At 38.4% G+C, this 14,470-nt stretch overlaps 1 protein-coding gene across 1 annotated transcript in view; it reads left to right on the top strand.

Annotated features, from left to right (window-relative positions):
* SLC17A1 (solute carrier family 17 member 1) overlaps positions 1-6,695 on the top strand; it is an 80,859-nt gene extending 74,164 nt beyond the window's left edge. The window contains exon 11 of the mRNA XM_030881163.1: positions 6,561-6,695. Coding sequence (XP_030737023.1) covers positions 6,561-6,695 — 135 coding nt within the window. The remainder of the gene's footprint in view (positions 1-6,560) is intronic.
* Positions 6,696-14,470: the final 7,775 nt, after the last annotated feature.

Below are 14,470 nucleotides of genomic sequence, written 5' to 3' on the forward strand. Positions count from 1 at the left end.
GAGAGGTAAATGACCATCAAAGCCACCGGCTGCCTTGGAGAAATTGCCCATCCTGGGTGTTATAATGGACACCCAGTTATAATGGACAAACAGAGCATAAGAGATAATATCCCAAAACCACTCATAAAAGAAGAGTCAGAATGAAAATGCTGATATATATCTGTAACCACTAAGGACTACAACCTCACACCACTACTACCATGTAGCTCATATATAAACTTGGAGGAAAATCTCCAAACTGAGAGGTAGCAGTGTTCAGGCAAATACTCCAATTGCTCCTTGTCCCACAACTTTGGCCAAGAAGAGACAATTTGTACTCACCATGGCCAAATTTCCCATAGAGAGGAGCCTCCCGACCATCATGTGCTAGGACTTACGGTATCAGAAAGGCTAGAAACATCACTATAACCATGGAAGCTCCCTGATCAGAGAGGTAGCCTTATTAAAAAAGAACTCCAGGAGACTAGGGTGTGTTTTCTCCCCCTGAGCATGGAGCCCACTCAGCCTGTTCTTCCAATGAACTCATTCAGACCTGCTGAGCTGACTTCTCCCAAAGGTGGCTGGAAACATGGCTCCAGAACTGTCCGAAGTTGTCTCTGCCCAGTGAGGAAACTTATCTATTTCAGCCTCAGCTACAAAGGAAGAGGAAAAACTGAATAAAGACTCTTCTGAACGTTTGAAACAATAAACCAATCTTCACAATGGTTTGAGGCCCTAATTCAAATTCTATTGTGTCCAAATGCCATAAGCCAAGAATTGAATTTCTAGTAGTCCACAGATGCCTAGGAAATGTAAATAATTTTTTTTTTCTGGAGAAAGTCTAAATTCATACTCCAGAATTTCCTTATGCATAAAGTTTTGGTGAATATGATTTTACAGTCAATCAAAAATTATAAAATGCTTGAGGAAATAATGTGTTATGTGAGAGATGAATAAAAACCACCGAATCAGATCCTCAGAGATATTGGACATATATGTATATATTTAAAGAAGTAAAAGAGAGGATTGAAAATATAAATAAAATATAAATAAGAAAAAAAATATAAATATAAACTTAAACATAAGTTTAGGGCTTCCCTGGTGGGGCAGTGGTTGAGAATCTGCCTGCCAATGTAGGGGACACGGGTTCAAGCCCTGGTCTGGGAAGATCCCACGTGCCACGGAGCAACTAGACCCATGAGCCACAACTACTGAGCCTGCGCATCTGGAGCTTGTGCTCCACAGCAAGAGAGGCCACGACAGTGAGAGGCCCACACACCACGATGAAGAGTGACCCCCTCTCACCACAACTAGAGAAAGCCCTTGCACAGAAACGAAGACCCAACACAGCCAAAAATAAATAAATAAATAAATAAATAGTGTTCCCTTTAAAAAAAGAAAAAAAGAAATATAAGTTTAGACAAAGAACTAAATCTAACCTCTGGCATTTAAAAATATAAAAATTAAAAATTCAGATTAAGTACAGCTAATAAGAGAATTAGTGAGGCTTCTGCCTCCATTAATGGGAGGGTAAGTAATTTGGACAAATTCTCTTAAGAAAGACAATTTAAAAGCCTGAAAAAATGCATAAACCTACATGCACAACAATTTTACTCCTTCCATAAGGGAGTCAACAGACATCCAAAGTCCCACCTAGTTATGGCATCAAGTTCAAAGTGCAGAATGTATCACCCTTTACTGGGGGATAATGCAAAATGGCCCTCTATATCAGGAATTATGTGCTCCATCACATAATATATACATTGTATACAGCAATGTATACATTGTATACAATGTATACAGCATTGTATACAATGGTAGCATAGCAATCCAATAGCTGCGATAAATACTTCCTTTCAGAAAAGGAGGATTGGAAAGGAAACAGCAATCATTTGTCCTTAGTAATGCTGACACACTGCTAGGCAGACATTTTGAGAGTCACATCCTGGTGAATGTTTGAATGTTCTTCAGTCAGGCTCTGAAAGAGATGAAGGTAGGAACTGGAGGGTCTTTGGAGTGGTCTCTCTTGATTAGTGTGTTTGGCATAGAGGAAGGTGAGTGAATCCAATGTTTGTGGAGCAGAGGGCAGGCTGGAAAGTAACTATTGCAGATACAATAATTTTTTGGTTCTCCTCTTGGGCATTTCCCCACTTCCTTGAAGTTAGATATATTTATATAACTTATTTTGGCCAGTGACACATGAGAGAAAGTGATATGCATTCATTCTGAAGAGAAGCACTGAGAACTAAGAGGCCACTCTCTTGGACACAGCAACTGGCAACAATCAGAATGTCAACTGCAACTCCGTTGACCAGAATCCAGGAATGAAGAGATGTGGAGCATAACCTCTAGCCAACTTGCTATGCACATTTAGTTTAAACAGAAACCAAATCTCTGCCATTAAAAGCCACTAGGAATTGCGGGGGGCTGGGGGGTTATTGGTTACTGTAGTATAACCTACTCTATATTGACTGGTCAGGAGGATCTATCCTCCTGACCACATGAATCACCACATGAATGAATCACATTAAGAAAACAATTATAGAAAATACAAAATATGTGGACTCAGTGAGAAGGCCCAACATACATTTAACTGGAGTTCCAGAAAGCAGAATAAGGCAGAAGTTAAATTTGAAGAGAAAATGATTGTTTTCTAGTTTTTCAGAAATATAGCAATTCACATCTTTAAGAAGTCCATAATGACAAGTAGGATAAACAAAAGAAATCCACAGTTGCACACCTCATAGAGAATTTACAGAAAAATAAAGACAAAAAGAAAGTCATACAAGCAGTAAGAGAAATAAGAAAGGTTGCCTTCAAATGAACAACAGTTAAACTAATCTCTGACTCTTCATCCACAAAAAAGGAAGTCCAGAAGACAGTAGAATGATATCTTCAGTATACTAAATGAAAATAACTGCCAACTTAAATTTTTAAATGCAGTGAAAATATTTTTTTAAAGGAGATAACATATTTCAAGCAAACAAAAATCAAGGAAGTTCAATTCATTAATGGGCATTTAAAGAATGTTTTTAAGCATAAGAAAGTTGGAGGTACAAACAGGAATGAAGAACAGTAAAAGTGGTGTGTGCAAATCCACTTATTTACTTATTTGTTTTATTGTACAAAATAATAAAAGTGTCTTGTGGAGTTTTAAAAAAAACTACGTGTATACAATGTATGAAGTAGAGTAGACAGTAACAATAGTAAATTAATCAGGAGAGGATAAATGGAATAAATTATTCCAAAGACTTCATGTTCTCTTGCCATAGGATAAAAGTATTAATAGAGTTTGGTGCACCAAGGATACATGTTGTAATTTCTAGGGTAATAATTTTTAAAATACAGAAAAATGTGTATAAATTTCAAAGTAACTGGAAAATGAAATAAAAAGCACTTTCTTTAATAAAAGAGGGCAAGACACAAGAGAAAAAGCAATATAGACCAGGAGTTGTCAATGTAAAGACAACAAAATAAGTAGGTAAATTAAGATACATCACTATTTATTCAGAGACTACAGAATTATTCTCCAGCTTTCATTTTTAAATTGCATAAGTGTGTGTGTTAAAATAAAAACCACATAACATAAATTTACCCTCTTAAAAAATTTTGAGTGTACATTACAATATTGTATAGTTAGTATTGATAACTATAAGCACATCGTTGTATAATAGATCTTTAGAATTTTGTCATCTTGCATGATTGAAGCTCTATACCCACTGAACAAGAACTCCCTGTATCCCCTCCTCCTGGACCCTCTAATTTTTAATACATAAAGATTAGTATTAAATTTGGGGGGTATGTGTATTAAAATTCCAAGACGTAGAGTGTGGAACTTTCAAACCAGGAGAGAGGGGAAAGCATGGAATAAAAAAATTTTTAAAAAAGGAAGCAAAAGCCCCTCAATATGAAAGAAGGTAAGAAATGGTGTGAGGGTTGGGGGTAGGACTATAGGTAGAAGACAGGACAAATTGAAAGCACAAAGACAGATGGTAGAAATAAATCCAAATATACCAAAGATCGCAATAAATATAGATGGACTAAACTCTGCAATTAAAGGACACATTTTGTAAGACTAAAAACAAAAGCCATTCATATGCTATTTATATATAAAATACATACCTAAAATAAAGACATAGAAACATTGAAAGTTGTAAGGACAGCATAAAAATGAAGTAAACATTAACCAACAAAAGAAAATATAATTATATTATCAGGAAAAAAGTTTTTCTTTAAGCAAAAATACTAGAAACAATGAGAACCAGCTACTTAGTAGTTTACAGTGTATATTTCCCCAGCATAACTATCTTGTTCAAGTCTTAGCTCACCTACTTATAAGATATGTGACCTGGAAATGTTTCTTAATCGAAGTCTCAGTGTCTCCAGCTGTAAATGGCTAAGATGACATAGAAACCTCATGGGGTTAAGGTAATTACCAAATCAGATCATGTATGCAAGTATCAGATGTTTATGTGTTCAATGCATAACAGCTGTAAGTATTTTTAGTCTCATATACTTTTAAATCAGGAAAAATAAAAGTGTGTTTGCTATCCTATTGTTTAGCATTCTGAAAATGTTAGCAAACACAACTGTCAAGAAAACTTAATTACGGATATATACAATGTAAGTGTAGAGGAAAAATATAACATTATGTACAGAGAATGCAATTGTCTTCCTGGGGAAAAAAAATTAAAGTTAGGTAGCATACTGTGGAAAAATCTAAAGCACAGTATCAACCAATATTGCAAAATACCTATGGGTATTTTGAAAATTGTACAAAGTCCACAAGAAGTCCAAATTGTACAAAGTCCAAAAAGTTGCTGCACACCTATTGAGCAACATCAGTGAAAATATTAGACGGGAGAGGCACGTCAAGTTTCTAGGTTGGAAATGTATAATATCGCTTATATGTGGAATCTAGAAAAATGGCAGAGATTAACTTATTTGCAAAGGAGAAATAAATCTACAGATGTAGAAGACAAACTTATGGTTACCAAGGGGGAAGGGGGGGTAGGATGAATTGGGTTATTGGGATTAACATATATACACTACTATATACAAAATAGATAACTAATGAGGACCTACTGTATAGCACAGGGAACTCTACTCAGTGCTCTGTGGTGACCTAAATGGCAAGGAAATCTAAAAAAAAGTGGATATATGATTCACTTCGCTGTACAACAGAAACTAACACAACATTGTAAAGCAACTATACTCCAATAAAAATTAATTTTAAAAAAGTTTCTAGGTTGGACTTCAATTCCAAATCGCAATAGATTCTATTAACTTAAAATTACCACAAGCTTTATTATTTATCATTAAATTTCTAAGCACATCTTGGTTTTTTCCTCCACTTTCTGTTTGCCTACTACCTGTCAAATTTGTCGAATTTGGCATGTTTGATTATAGAAATCACTATGATTAAATATATTTAATGTCTAGTTTGTCAGGAAACATTGTTTTATTTTTTTCAGTGTCTACTCTTAATTATATTTTAAATGAAATTGATGATGATTTAATAATGGTCAAGTTCTGAAAAGAATACATTCTATATAATAAAGTTTCATTTCAAACCAGAAGGAATGGATTGGGTTTTTAAAAAACATAGTGGCAAGCCCACCTGAAAAATACAGTTACACTCTGTTCTCATATTTACCCCCAGGTTAATTCTAGGTGATTAAAAAATGTAAATGAAGAAAGGAAACAATAAAGATACTAAAGTAAAATAGGAGTTAATAATTATTTAAGCTTTAGGCAGGACATCCTTGAAAAGCATGGCACCAGAGACCAAAACCCAATCACAATGCGTTTTACGTTTAACTACATAAAATTTAACCTCAGCTGATGAAAAAGTAAAGGGCAAAGTGGTAAAGAAAATCTGAAACATAACTGAAATTTAATGTCATCTCTGAATATGGATTCCAAAAATAAATTACCTGTGCACAGAATCCACCAACATATTAAAATATATATGACACCATGATTATTAGGCCATTTTCTGTGAAAGTAAAAGTGACTCTATCTATTAATAAAATCTGTTAATGAAACTGATCATATTAATAGGCTGAAAGAGAAAATGTGTCAACAATTTTTATAAATAAGGAAAGCATATTTGACAAATCTTATTCAAAAGTATTGCTGTATATGTAATTAACCACCAATATATTCAAATTTATATCAACAAAAAGTGAAAAACAACTTTAAAGAAATAAGGGATGCTTTTGTAAATTTTATAAATCTAAACTCTGGATTACTAATCAGTCAGTAACAGTTATGATATAGTCAAATATTTCCTGATATGCAAACATGTTTATGAGATATTTCTAAATGAAAAACCATATGCATTCTTGGCTTTAGCACTATATAAATACAATGTCCTTTTCATACATGAAAAATTATATATAATCTAAATCAAAACATGGAAAGATAAATAATGATTATCTTTGTAGAGTGAAATGGCTTTTTTTGTTCCTTATGATAGTGTTTTGCTGTGTTTTAGTGACCTGTATTGAGCCTATATTAATTTTAATATTACATTTTAAATGTTACAAAACACAATTTTTTGCACTTTAATTCCTCAGGATCAAGACTCTCCCTGGCTTAAAATCTTCTTCATGATGGTAGCCAATAATGTGATAAGCCTAATCTTCTACCTTATATTTGCTAAAGCAGAAATTCAAGACTGGGCTAAAGAAACACAAAACACTTATCTCTGAAGGTAAGAAGTGATCCGATTAAGGGCAGATTTTGAAGCTGGGGATGCAGGCAATAGAGGAGCTAAAGATGGCCCCTGAGCAAACTGTGGTGTTGCTGACTGAGATGGGAAAAAATATGGGTGCAGGTTTGGGGGAGAAGAGGGAGCCATGTAAAGTCTGAAACTATTTGACATCCTGATGAGATGGCATGCAGCCCAGCGGATATACCAGTCTAGAATTCTTGAGAGATACTGGGGCTAGAGATATAAATTTGTGAGTCTGGGCCTCTCTAACAGCTAAAGGTGAGGAAGAGAGGGGGATGCTTGCAAGGGAAACTGGGAAGGGCCTTTGGTGAAGTAGGAAAGACAGTTGAAGAATGTGGTGTCTAAGAAGAAAAGTGAAAAAGGTGGGAATGAGTACCCGTGGTAAATGCTATCAAGGGGTCAAATTATATAAGGTCTGTGAATTTATTAATGGGTCTGGCAAGAGTTACTTTAAAGGTGATCCTGACTAGAGTGGTTTTCAAATGAATGATGGAGACAAAGCGTCCATTAAAGTTCAAAGGTGAATCTGATATTGTGCCTTTCTTCTCTAAACTCTGTCAGTGGTAAATAAATAAATAGGAAAAATGTATTTTTGTAGAATTAGTTCAGCTAGTACACAAATAAGAATTGATAGATGTAGAAAATGCCCATTTTGCAAACCCCAGTGAATTAAGGGATCTAGGGTTGAGCATCAGTGGCTGATATCACAAAGAGAGACATAGAGACATTGTGTACATCCTGGGGAAAAAACGCACCACCATCAAGGTCTTGCTAAAAAGATCAAACTGAATGTGATCAAGCCTCAGGATACAGCTACTGTTTTCTAATAAATACAGAAAATAGAGAATATGTTGAACTAAAGCCTAAGGATATCATCAGCAAATCTAAACTGTCTTATAATTGTCTTTAACAAATGAATTATAAGGAAAAAGAAGAGTGATGGAGGGGGAGTCTCTGATTCAAAGAGACTTAAAAGACATACAAAATGGGGCTTCCCTGGTGGCGCAGTGGTTGAGAGTCCACCTGCCGATGCAGGGGACACGGGTTCGTGCCCCAGTCCAGGAAGATCCCACATGCCGCAGAGTGGCTGGGCCCGTGAGCCATGGGCACTAAGCCTGCGCGTCCGGAGCCTGTGCTCTGCAATGGGAGAGGCCACAGCAGTGAGAGGCTCGTGTACCGCAAAAAAAAAAAAAAAAAAAAAAAAGACATACAAAATGTTTAAAAACTGGCAAAACTAAAGTCTACAGTGATACATATGTGGGTAATAAATCTACAAAGACATGCACAGAAGACGTTACACTAAATGTCAGGATAGTCATTACCTGTAGGGGGAGGGAGAGGTTGTGATTAGGAGAGACCACATGGAAAACTGCTGGGATCCTGGTGATAGTCTGTTTTTCATATCCAAAGTTATGATTAAAAGAGTGTTCATTGGGTGGAGACTTTAGGGTTCTCTATATAGAGTACCATGTCATCTTCAAATGATGACAGTTTTACCTCTTCCCTTCTGATTTGGATATCTTTTATTTCTTTTTCTTGTCTGATTGCTATGGCTAAGGAAGTGGAGACAGCAAGAATAGACAGCCCTATAAAGGAGAGCTGAGAAACGTCATGGTACAGTGGGGAGTTTTTTATATGTTTGTTGTTTTAGAATTAGATGTAATAGTATATAAACTGATGGTATAATCTAATAGTGAGGTTTCACAATATTGGAGAGAAAATGCACATGCAGAATTAAACTACTTGATTTACCAGGACTTGTTCATACTGTGAGACTCAGGTTGAAGCAGCAGCTGAGGCCCTGTCCATAGGGAACTTAGAGAGCATGGCACAGAGGATGGAGGTGTGCCTCAGTGGGCACTTGCAGTATAGCTCTCGTTGAAGACTGTGAGCTTCTGCAAGGTACAGCCTAATGGCTTCACCACTGAAAATCATCCCAGGTCTTCACCCAGGTCCCCTCTTCCTCTCCCTAAAAAACCATCATGATAGAGAGAGAGTCAGTCTGGTGAAGGGGCTCTGACCACCATGCACATGTGTACATCCACAGAAAAAAAAAGGGGGAGCAATGCACGAGGCTGTAGAAGTCTGGAGAGTTCTGCCTTTCTTGGTCAGGAAGTGCTGCTGCTACTGATAACAGCAATTTTATAGGCTAAGAAAATATTTGTGCTCAAGTAAACTTTTATTACACAATTATGTACATATTAAAAAATGGTGTGTATGATTCCTCGTTTAAAAAAAATGTCCAGAGGGGATGAAATCCAAGCACAGTGCAGAGGCTGGCCTTGGATACAAACCTAGAGTTTACCCATAGTAGCTGAGAGAAAGTAGGTTTATGGACACAGACTTGGTAGGTCAACACATAGGTTGGCATTTTCTCTGTGCAATAAACAGTGAGGTTTTCACTTAAACTGTCCTCACTTCTTTTTTCTTTTTTTTTCTGTTCAGTGACAGTGATTTCTCCTACTCTGTTTTCCAGCTCACTGATCTGTTCCTCTGTATCATTTAGTTTACTATTGATTCCTTCTATTATATTCTTCATTTCTGTTATTGTATTCTTCATCTCTGTTTGGTTGTTCTTTTATATTTTCTAACTCTTTGTTGAAAACTTCTAATTTCTCATTCTGTGCATCCATTCTTCTCCCGCGTTCTTTCATCATCTTTACGATCATTACTCTGAACTCTTTCTCAGGTAGATTGCCTATCTCCACTTCACTTAGTTCTTCTGGGGTTTTATCTTGTTCCTTCATCTGGGACATGTTCTTCTGCCACCTCATTTTGTCTCAGTTGCTTTTACTATTTTTATGTATGTAGTTGGTTAGTTATATTTCTCGACCTTGGAGAAGTGGCCTTCTGTAGGAGAAGTCCTATGCATTCTTGCAGCATACTCCTCTCTTGTCACTCAAGGTATAAGCTTTAGGGATTCCCCCTAAAAGGGCTGTGTGTTGTGGTCCTTCTGTTGTGGCAGTCTGCCTATGTGGGTGGTCTGGTAGGCTTGGCTGGCCCCTGGCCCTGTTGGTTGCCAGGCCTTGCCTTGTGTGGCTGCTGTTGCCTAGTAGGGCCTGGTCACAGGTGGCTGACTGCAGAGTCCCTCCTAGGGCCCCAGGGTTAGTGCTGGCTCACTGGTGGGTAGAGTAAGGCTCCAGAAGGCTCCAGTGCTGTTCCCCACCCCTGCCATTGGTGGGTGAAGCCAGGTCCTAGTGTTAGTGATGAACTGCTGGCAGGCAGAGCCAGGTCCTGGAGTCTGGCTGCAGGGCCCAGGGATCCCAGAGCTGCTTTCAGATTGCTGGGGGAAGGGGTGGGGTTCCTGACACAGTTGCATATGAGGTCCTTCATGTCCCTGTGTTGTCCTGCTAGTGGGCAGGGCTGGGGCCCAGCTGATCCCAGGGTAGGGTGTGGCCTGCTACGAGTGTGCTGTGTGGTGCTCAGGCTGTGGGACTGTGGTTTTCCTGTGTCTGGTGTCTGCCTCCTGGTGGGTGAGGCTGGTCTGGAAGCGAGTGCAGGCTTCCTGGAGGGCAGGATCAGTGCCTGCCCACTGGTGGGAGGAGCTGGGTTTTGGTCTTCTGGTGGGCAGGGCTGTGTGTAGATGCCATGTCTAGAGGCAGCTGTGGGCTCAGGAAGTTTTTAGGCAGCCTGTCTGCGGATGGATGGGGTTGTGTCCCCACCCAGTTAGATGTTTGGTCTGAGGCATCCCAGCATTCCAGACTGTTGGGTGGGGCCAGGTCTTGGTGCTAACAGGCCAGAGAGAGGATCCCACACAGTGGCACCCACCAGCATCAGTGGCTCCCAAGTATGTATGCCACCAGTGTCTGCATCCCCAGGGTGAGCCGCAGCTGCCCCTCACCTCTCCAGGAGACTCTCCAAGACCAGCAGGTAAGTCTGGCCCGGGCTTGTATCAAATTACTGCTTGTGCCCTGGGTCCTGGTACATGTGAAGTTTTGTGTGCACCCCTTAAGAGTGAAGCCATGAAGCCTCTATTTCCTGCAGTCCACTGGGACTCCTGAAATTAAGACCCACAGGCCTTCAAAGCCAAATGCTCTGGGGGCTTGTCTTCCTGGTGTAGGACCCCCAGGCTGGGGAGCCTGATGTGGGGCTCAGAACTCTTCTATGGGGAAACTTCTGTACTATAATTATTCTCCAGTTTGGTTGCCCACCTGAGCATATAGGACTTGATTATATTGTGAGTCCTCCCCTCCTACCCATCTCATTGTGGTTCTTCTTTCTGCCTTTAGTTGTAGATCTTTTTCTGATAGGTTTCAGTCATTTTCATAGATGATTATTCTGCAAGTAGCGATTCTGATGTGTTTGTGAGAGGAGGTGAGCTCAGGGTCTTTCTGCTCCCACATCTTGACCAATCTCCAAGGTTTTTACTTAAGAGACAGGAGTTGAGAGAAATGGAAAGAAAAGGAATCCACACAGGAAAAGGGTAAAATTACCATTATGAGTTGATGATATGATTGTTTACCTAGAAAATATAACTGGGTTGGCTGGAAAGCTACAGAAACAATAAGTGCACACAGTAAGTTTCCTGACTAACCTATTAATACAGAAAATTTTTTTCATGTTAAACAATCACTAGTTAGCAAATTTATTGAAAGAAATGATCCAAATGATGGTTGCAGGGAAATCTGATATGATCAATCAAAACTTTATTTGACTCAGTTTGCCAGCACCAAGAACTTTCCAAAATGGTGCACTCACAAAACTTCACCAGGATGCATTTATGCTCAAGATTGCTGATTAGAAATGACAAAGATCTGGATCTGGAATTAAACATGTCTATCAATGGTGTCTTCGTTAATAAATTTTGCAAGTGAATGGAATATAACCAGCAGCTGAAAAATATGGGATCTCATACAAATATTTTAATATAGATATTACTGAGGCCATTGTTATGAATAAGCACATAACAACACTAGGAAATATTCCATAGGTGTTAGCAAAAGTTCATCTTCTATTTCCAAGGTACAGAGTTGGGCACAGCTATGGAAGCAATCACACTACTTTATTCAGACCCTATAAATCTTACCTGTTTCTATATATTTGACCTATTTAAATACTAAAAGTTTTTAGTTTAGTTTTCAGTTTAGTTTTATACTAAAGTTTTCCATGATTGTTATTTCTATTCATTTCTGTTTATGTCCAAGCAGTCATTATTGAATATTCTGATGTTATATTACAATTTCAAAAAGATTTTGACAAGTATATCTTAATTGAAAATTTAATTTTGATTTTGTAAAGTTATCAGCCTTTTCCATTTGTTGAGTTTTACTCTTGACTTTCTGATATTGCATCCTCAAATTTTATGTGTGTGCGTGCTCGTTTTAGATTCCCAGGAATACTTTTTCATAGCCTTTAAATTCCGCCTTTCTGAGTCATTTCATTTAGTATGTGTTCCTTATAAAGTGTATATATTTGGGTTCAATAATTTCACCCATTCCGAGAGTTGTCTCCTATGTTAGCTGAGTTTAACCCAGCTGCATTCATTGTGTTTACAAATATACTTCATTTTTTGTCATTTTATTTTATATTCCCTTAAAACAAAGTCCTCCTCCTCCTGCCCCCTTGCCTGCCTCTAGTAATTTGGAAGGTTTATGGAATATTGTAAGTTTGGGTTGTGCTTACACTCTAATGAAATCTTTGAAAATGTGTTCATTTTCCATTACCATGCTATGTTCTTTTCCTGCCAAAATATTTAACATATCCGACTTTTCTAATTACTTTTCTCTGGCTAGGACCAATTCTCTCTGAACTTGTAATTCCCCAAGCATGGTGTGGGTAGAATTTCCTCAGTTCTCCTGTTTACCTGGCCGCTGTTTCCATCTTCCCATCAGTCTGCAGCTGGAGGTCTGAGAGTTTGAATCCACTTTTCAGACCCTAGGCAAGAGGACAGCTCAGGGAACACCAGCCCGGGTAATGGGGTAGTTCCGGAGACGTTTTCCTTAGCTTTGCTTTTTGTTTTGATGTGCTGATGGTTGTTTCTTCAGTCATCTGCGTCTTCAGTGCTGTCAGCCATAATCAGCGGTATTTTTCCCTGTCAGTCAAACTGACACACTCTTGCAACGGTGATCAATCCCAACTTCCTATCTTTATTTAAGAAATTGGGGGAAAACAAGAAAGGGCTGAGTTACAGCCACGTGTTTCTCCTCCAGCCCAGAAGCCATTGCCAAAGGGCCTGGGATGCCAGAATTGCAAGTGTCCACCTGGTTCCCAGATGCCCTGGCCCTGGGGCATTACCCTCTCTTACTTCCAGAGGAATGTACCAAACTTTTGAGTCTGGTAGGCATCGTGAGTTGATTTCCAATGTCGCTTTTTCATTTGATCCCGATTGTTTTGAATTTAGCAAATAGTCCTTGTTGTTTTTGGCATGGTGTAGTGCTCCAGTCTTTGTAATTTTCTGATTTTGCTTCTTTGAATTTATTTCAGTAGTTGTGTAAAGGGACATACATTCTGCCTGTGAAAGTTTGTTTAGAGCAAGGCTTCTCAGCCTTTTTGTGATGGACCTCAATTCACAATATAATGCCCAGAACTCCAAAGGAGAAAGATTATAGTGAAATAGTTATCAAGATATTTTAAAAACATGTTTATGATCATATATATGCTCCTTTATTAATTAATTAAATAATGAGAACTAATTACAGGTCTAATAGATCCATTGTAATTTCAAAACAGTGTTGAGCAAAACAGCATATTTTGTGATATTGGTAATAACTATAATGACACAAGAAGATATCTGTGATTTCTTATGCTGTCAGTCATCAGTACTGCTAATATTACTGTGGTTTGTTGCCTACATTCATAATAGATAGAAATGTTAAATTTCAGCCAGAGGTTGGGGATATAAAGATGTATTTTTTTTCTATAAAGTTTGCAGATCCCAGATTAAGAACCGCTGCTTTCTAATATTCAACCAGATTAAAAAAAAATACTTTTAAAGCATTTTTATAAGTGCTGAGAAGAGAGCTACATCGTCAGGACTTCTATTCCTAAAGGAGATTTATGTTTTGTTGTGTGTGGTAGGGTGTGTGGGGAGGCGGGTATAGGGAGAGAAGATGAATGATATCTATAGTTTAAAAGTTAAGATAATTCCAGGTTCTAATAGCTCATAAAGAACATGAAAGAGGGTAACGTGATATAGAGAGTCCAGGAGAGCTGCTTTAGTTGCAGATACAGGACGTGACATTTGTGTTGAGACTTCAGTGATGAGAAGGAGAGCCTCATGACAATCAGGGGAAAGGGTGCTCCGAGCATCAAAAATAACCAAGGGAAGGACCTAGAGATGGGAATGAGCTCAGTCTACCTAATGAGCTCAGTCTACCTAAGAGCAGAGGGCAGTGTGGTTGGAATCTAGTGAGTGACGGAAAGTGAGATTGGGAACTAGTTAAGGGCCAGATCCTGTAGAGCTTGAAGATCATGGTAAGAGCTTGGTCTGAATTTAATTCTATTTATAATTGGGTCAATTAAATGCTTTTGAGGAGGGAGGTGACTTGCCTAATTAATGCTGTATAGAGATCCTCTGGCTACCTTCTAGAAAAGGGTCTCTAGGAAAACAAGGGTGGAGGCAGGGAGACCAGACTGACGCTGTTTCAGAAGTTCATGTCAAAGATGTTTGTGGAGTGGGCTAAGATGGAGGCAGAAGGAATGGTGAGAAGCAGTTAGATGTAGACTCTGCAGGTAGAGCTGGGCAGACATGGCAGGGAGATTATGGATTGTGCAGGAGAGAGAAGAAACAAGGATGGGACCCAGATTTTGGTT

This window comes from Globicephala melas, chromosome 11 (assembly GCF_963455315.2).
Source record: "Globicephala melas chromosome 11, mGloMel1.2, whole genome shotgun sequence".
NCBI classification, from domain to species: domain Eukaryota; kingdom Metazoa; phylum Chordata; class Mammalia; order Artiodactyla; family Delphinidae; genus Globicephala; species Globicephala melas.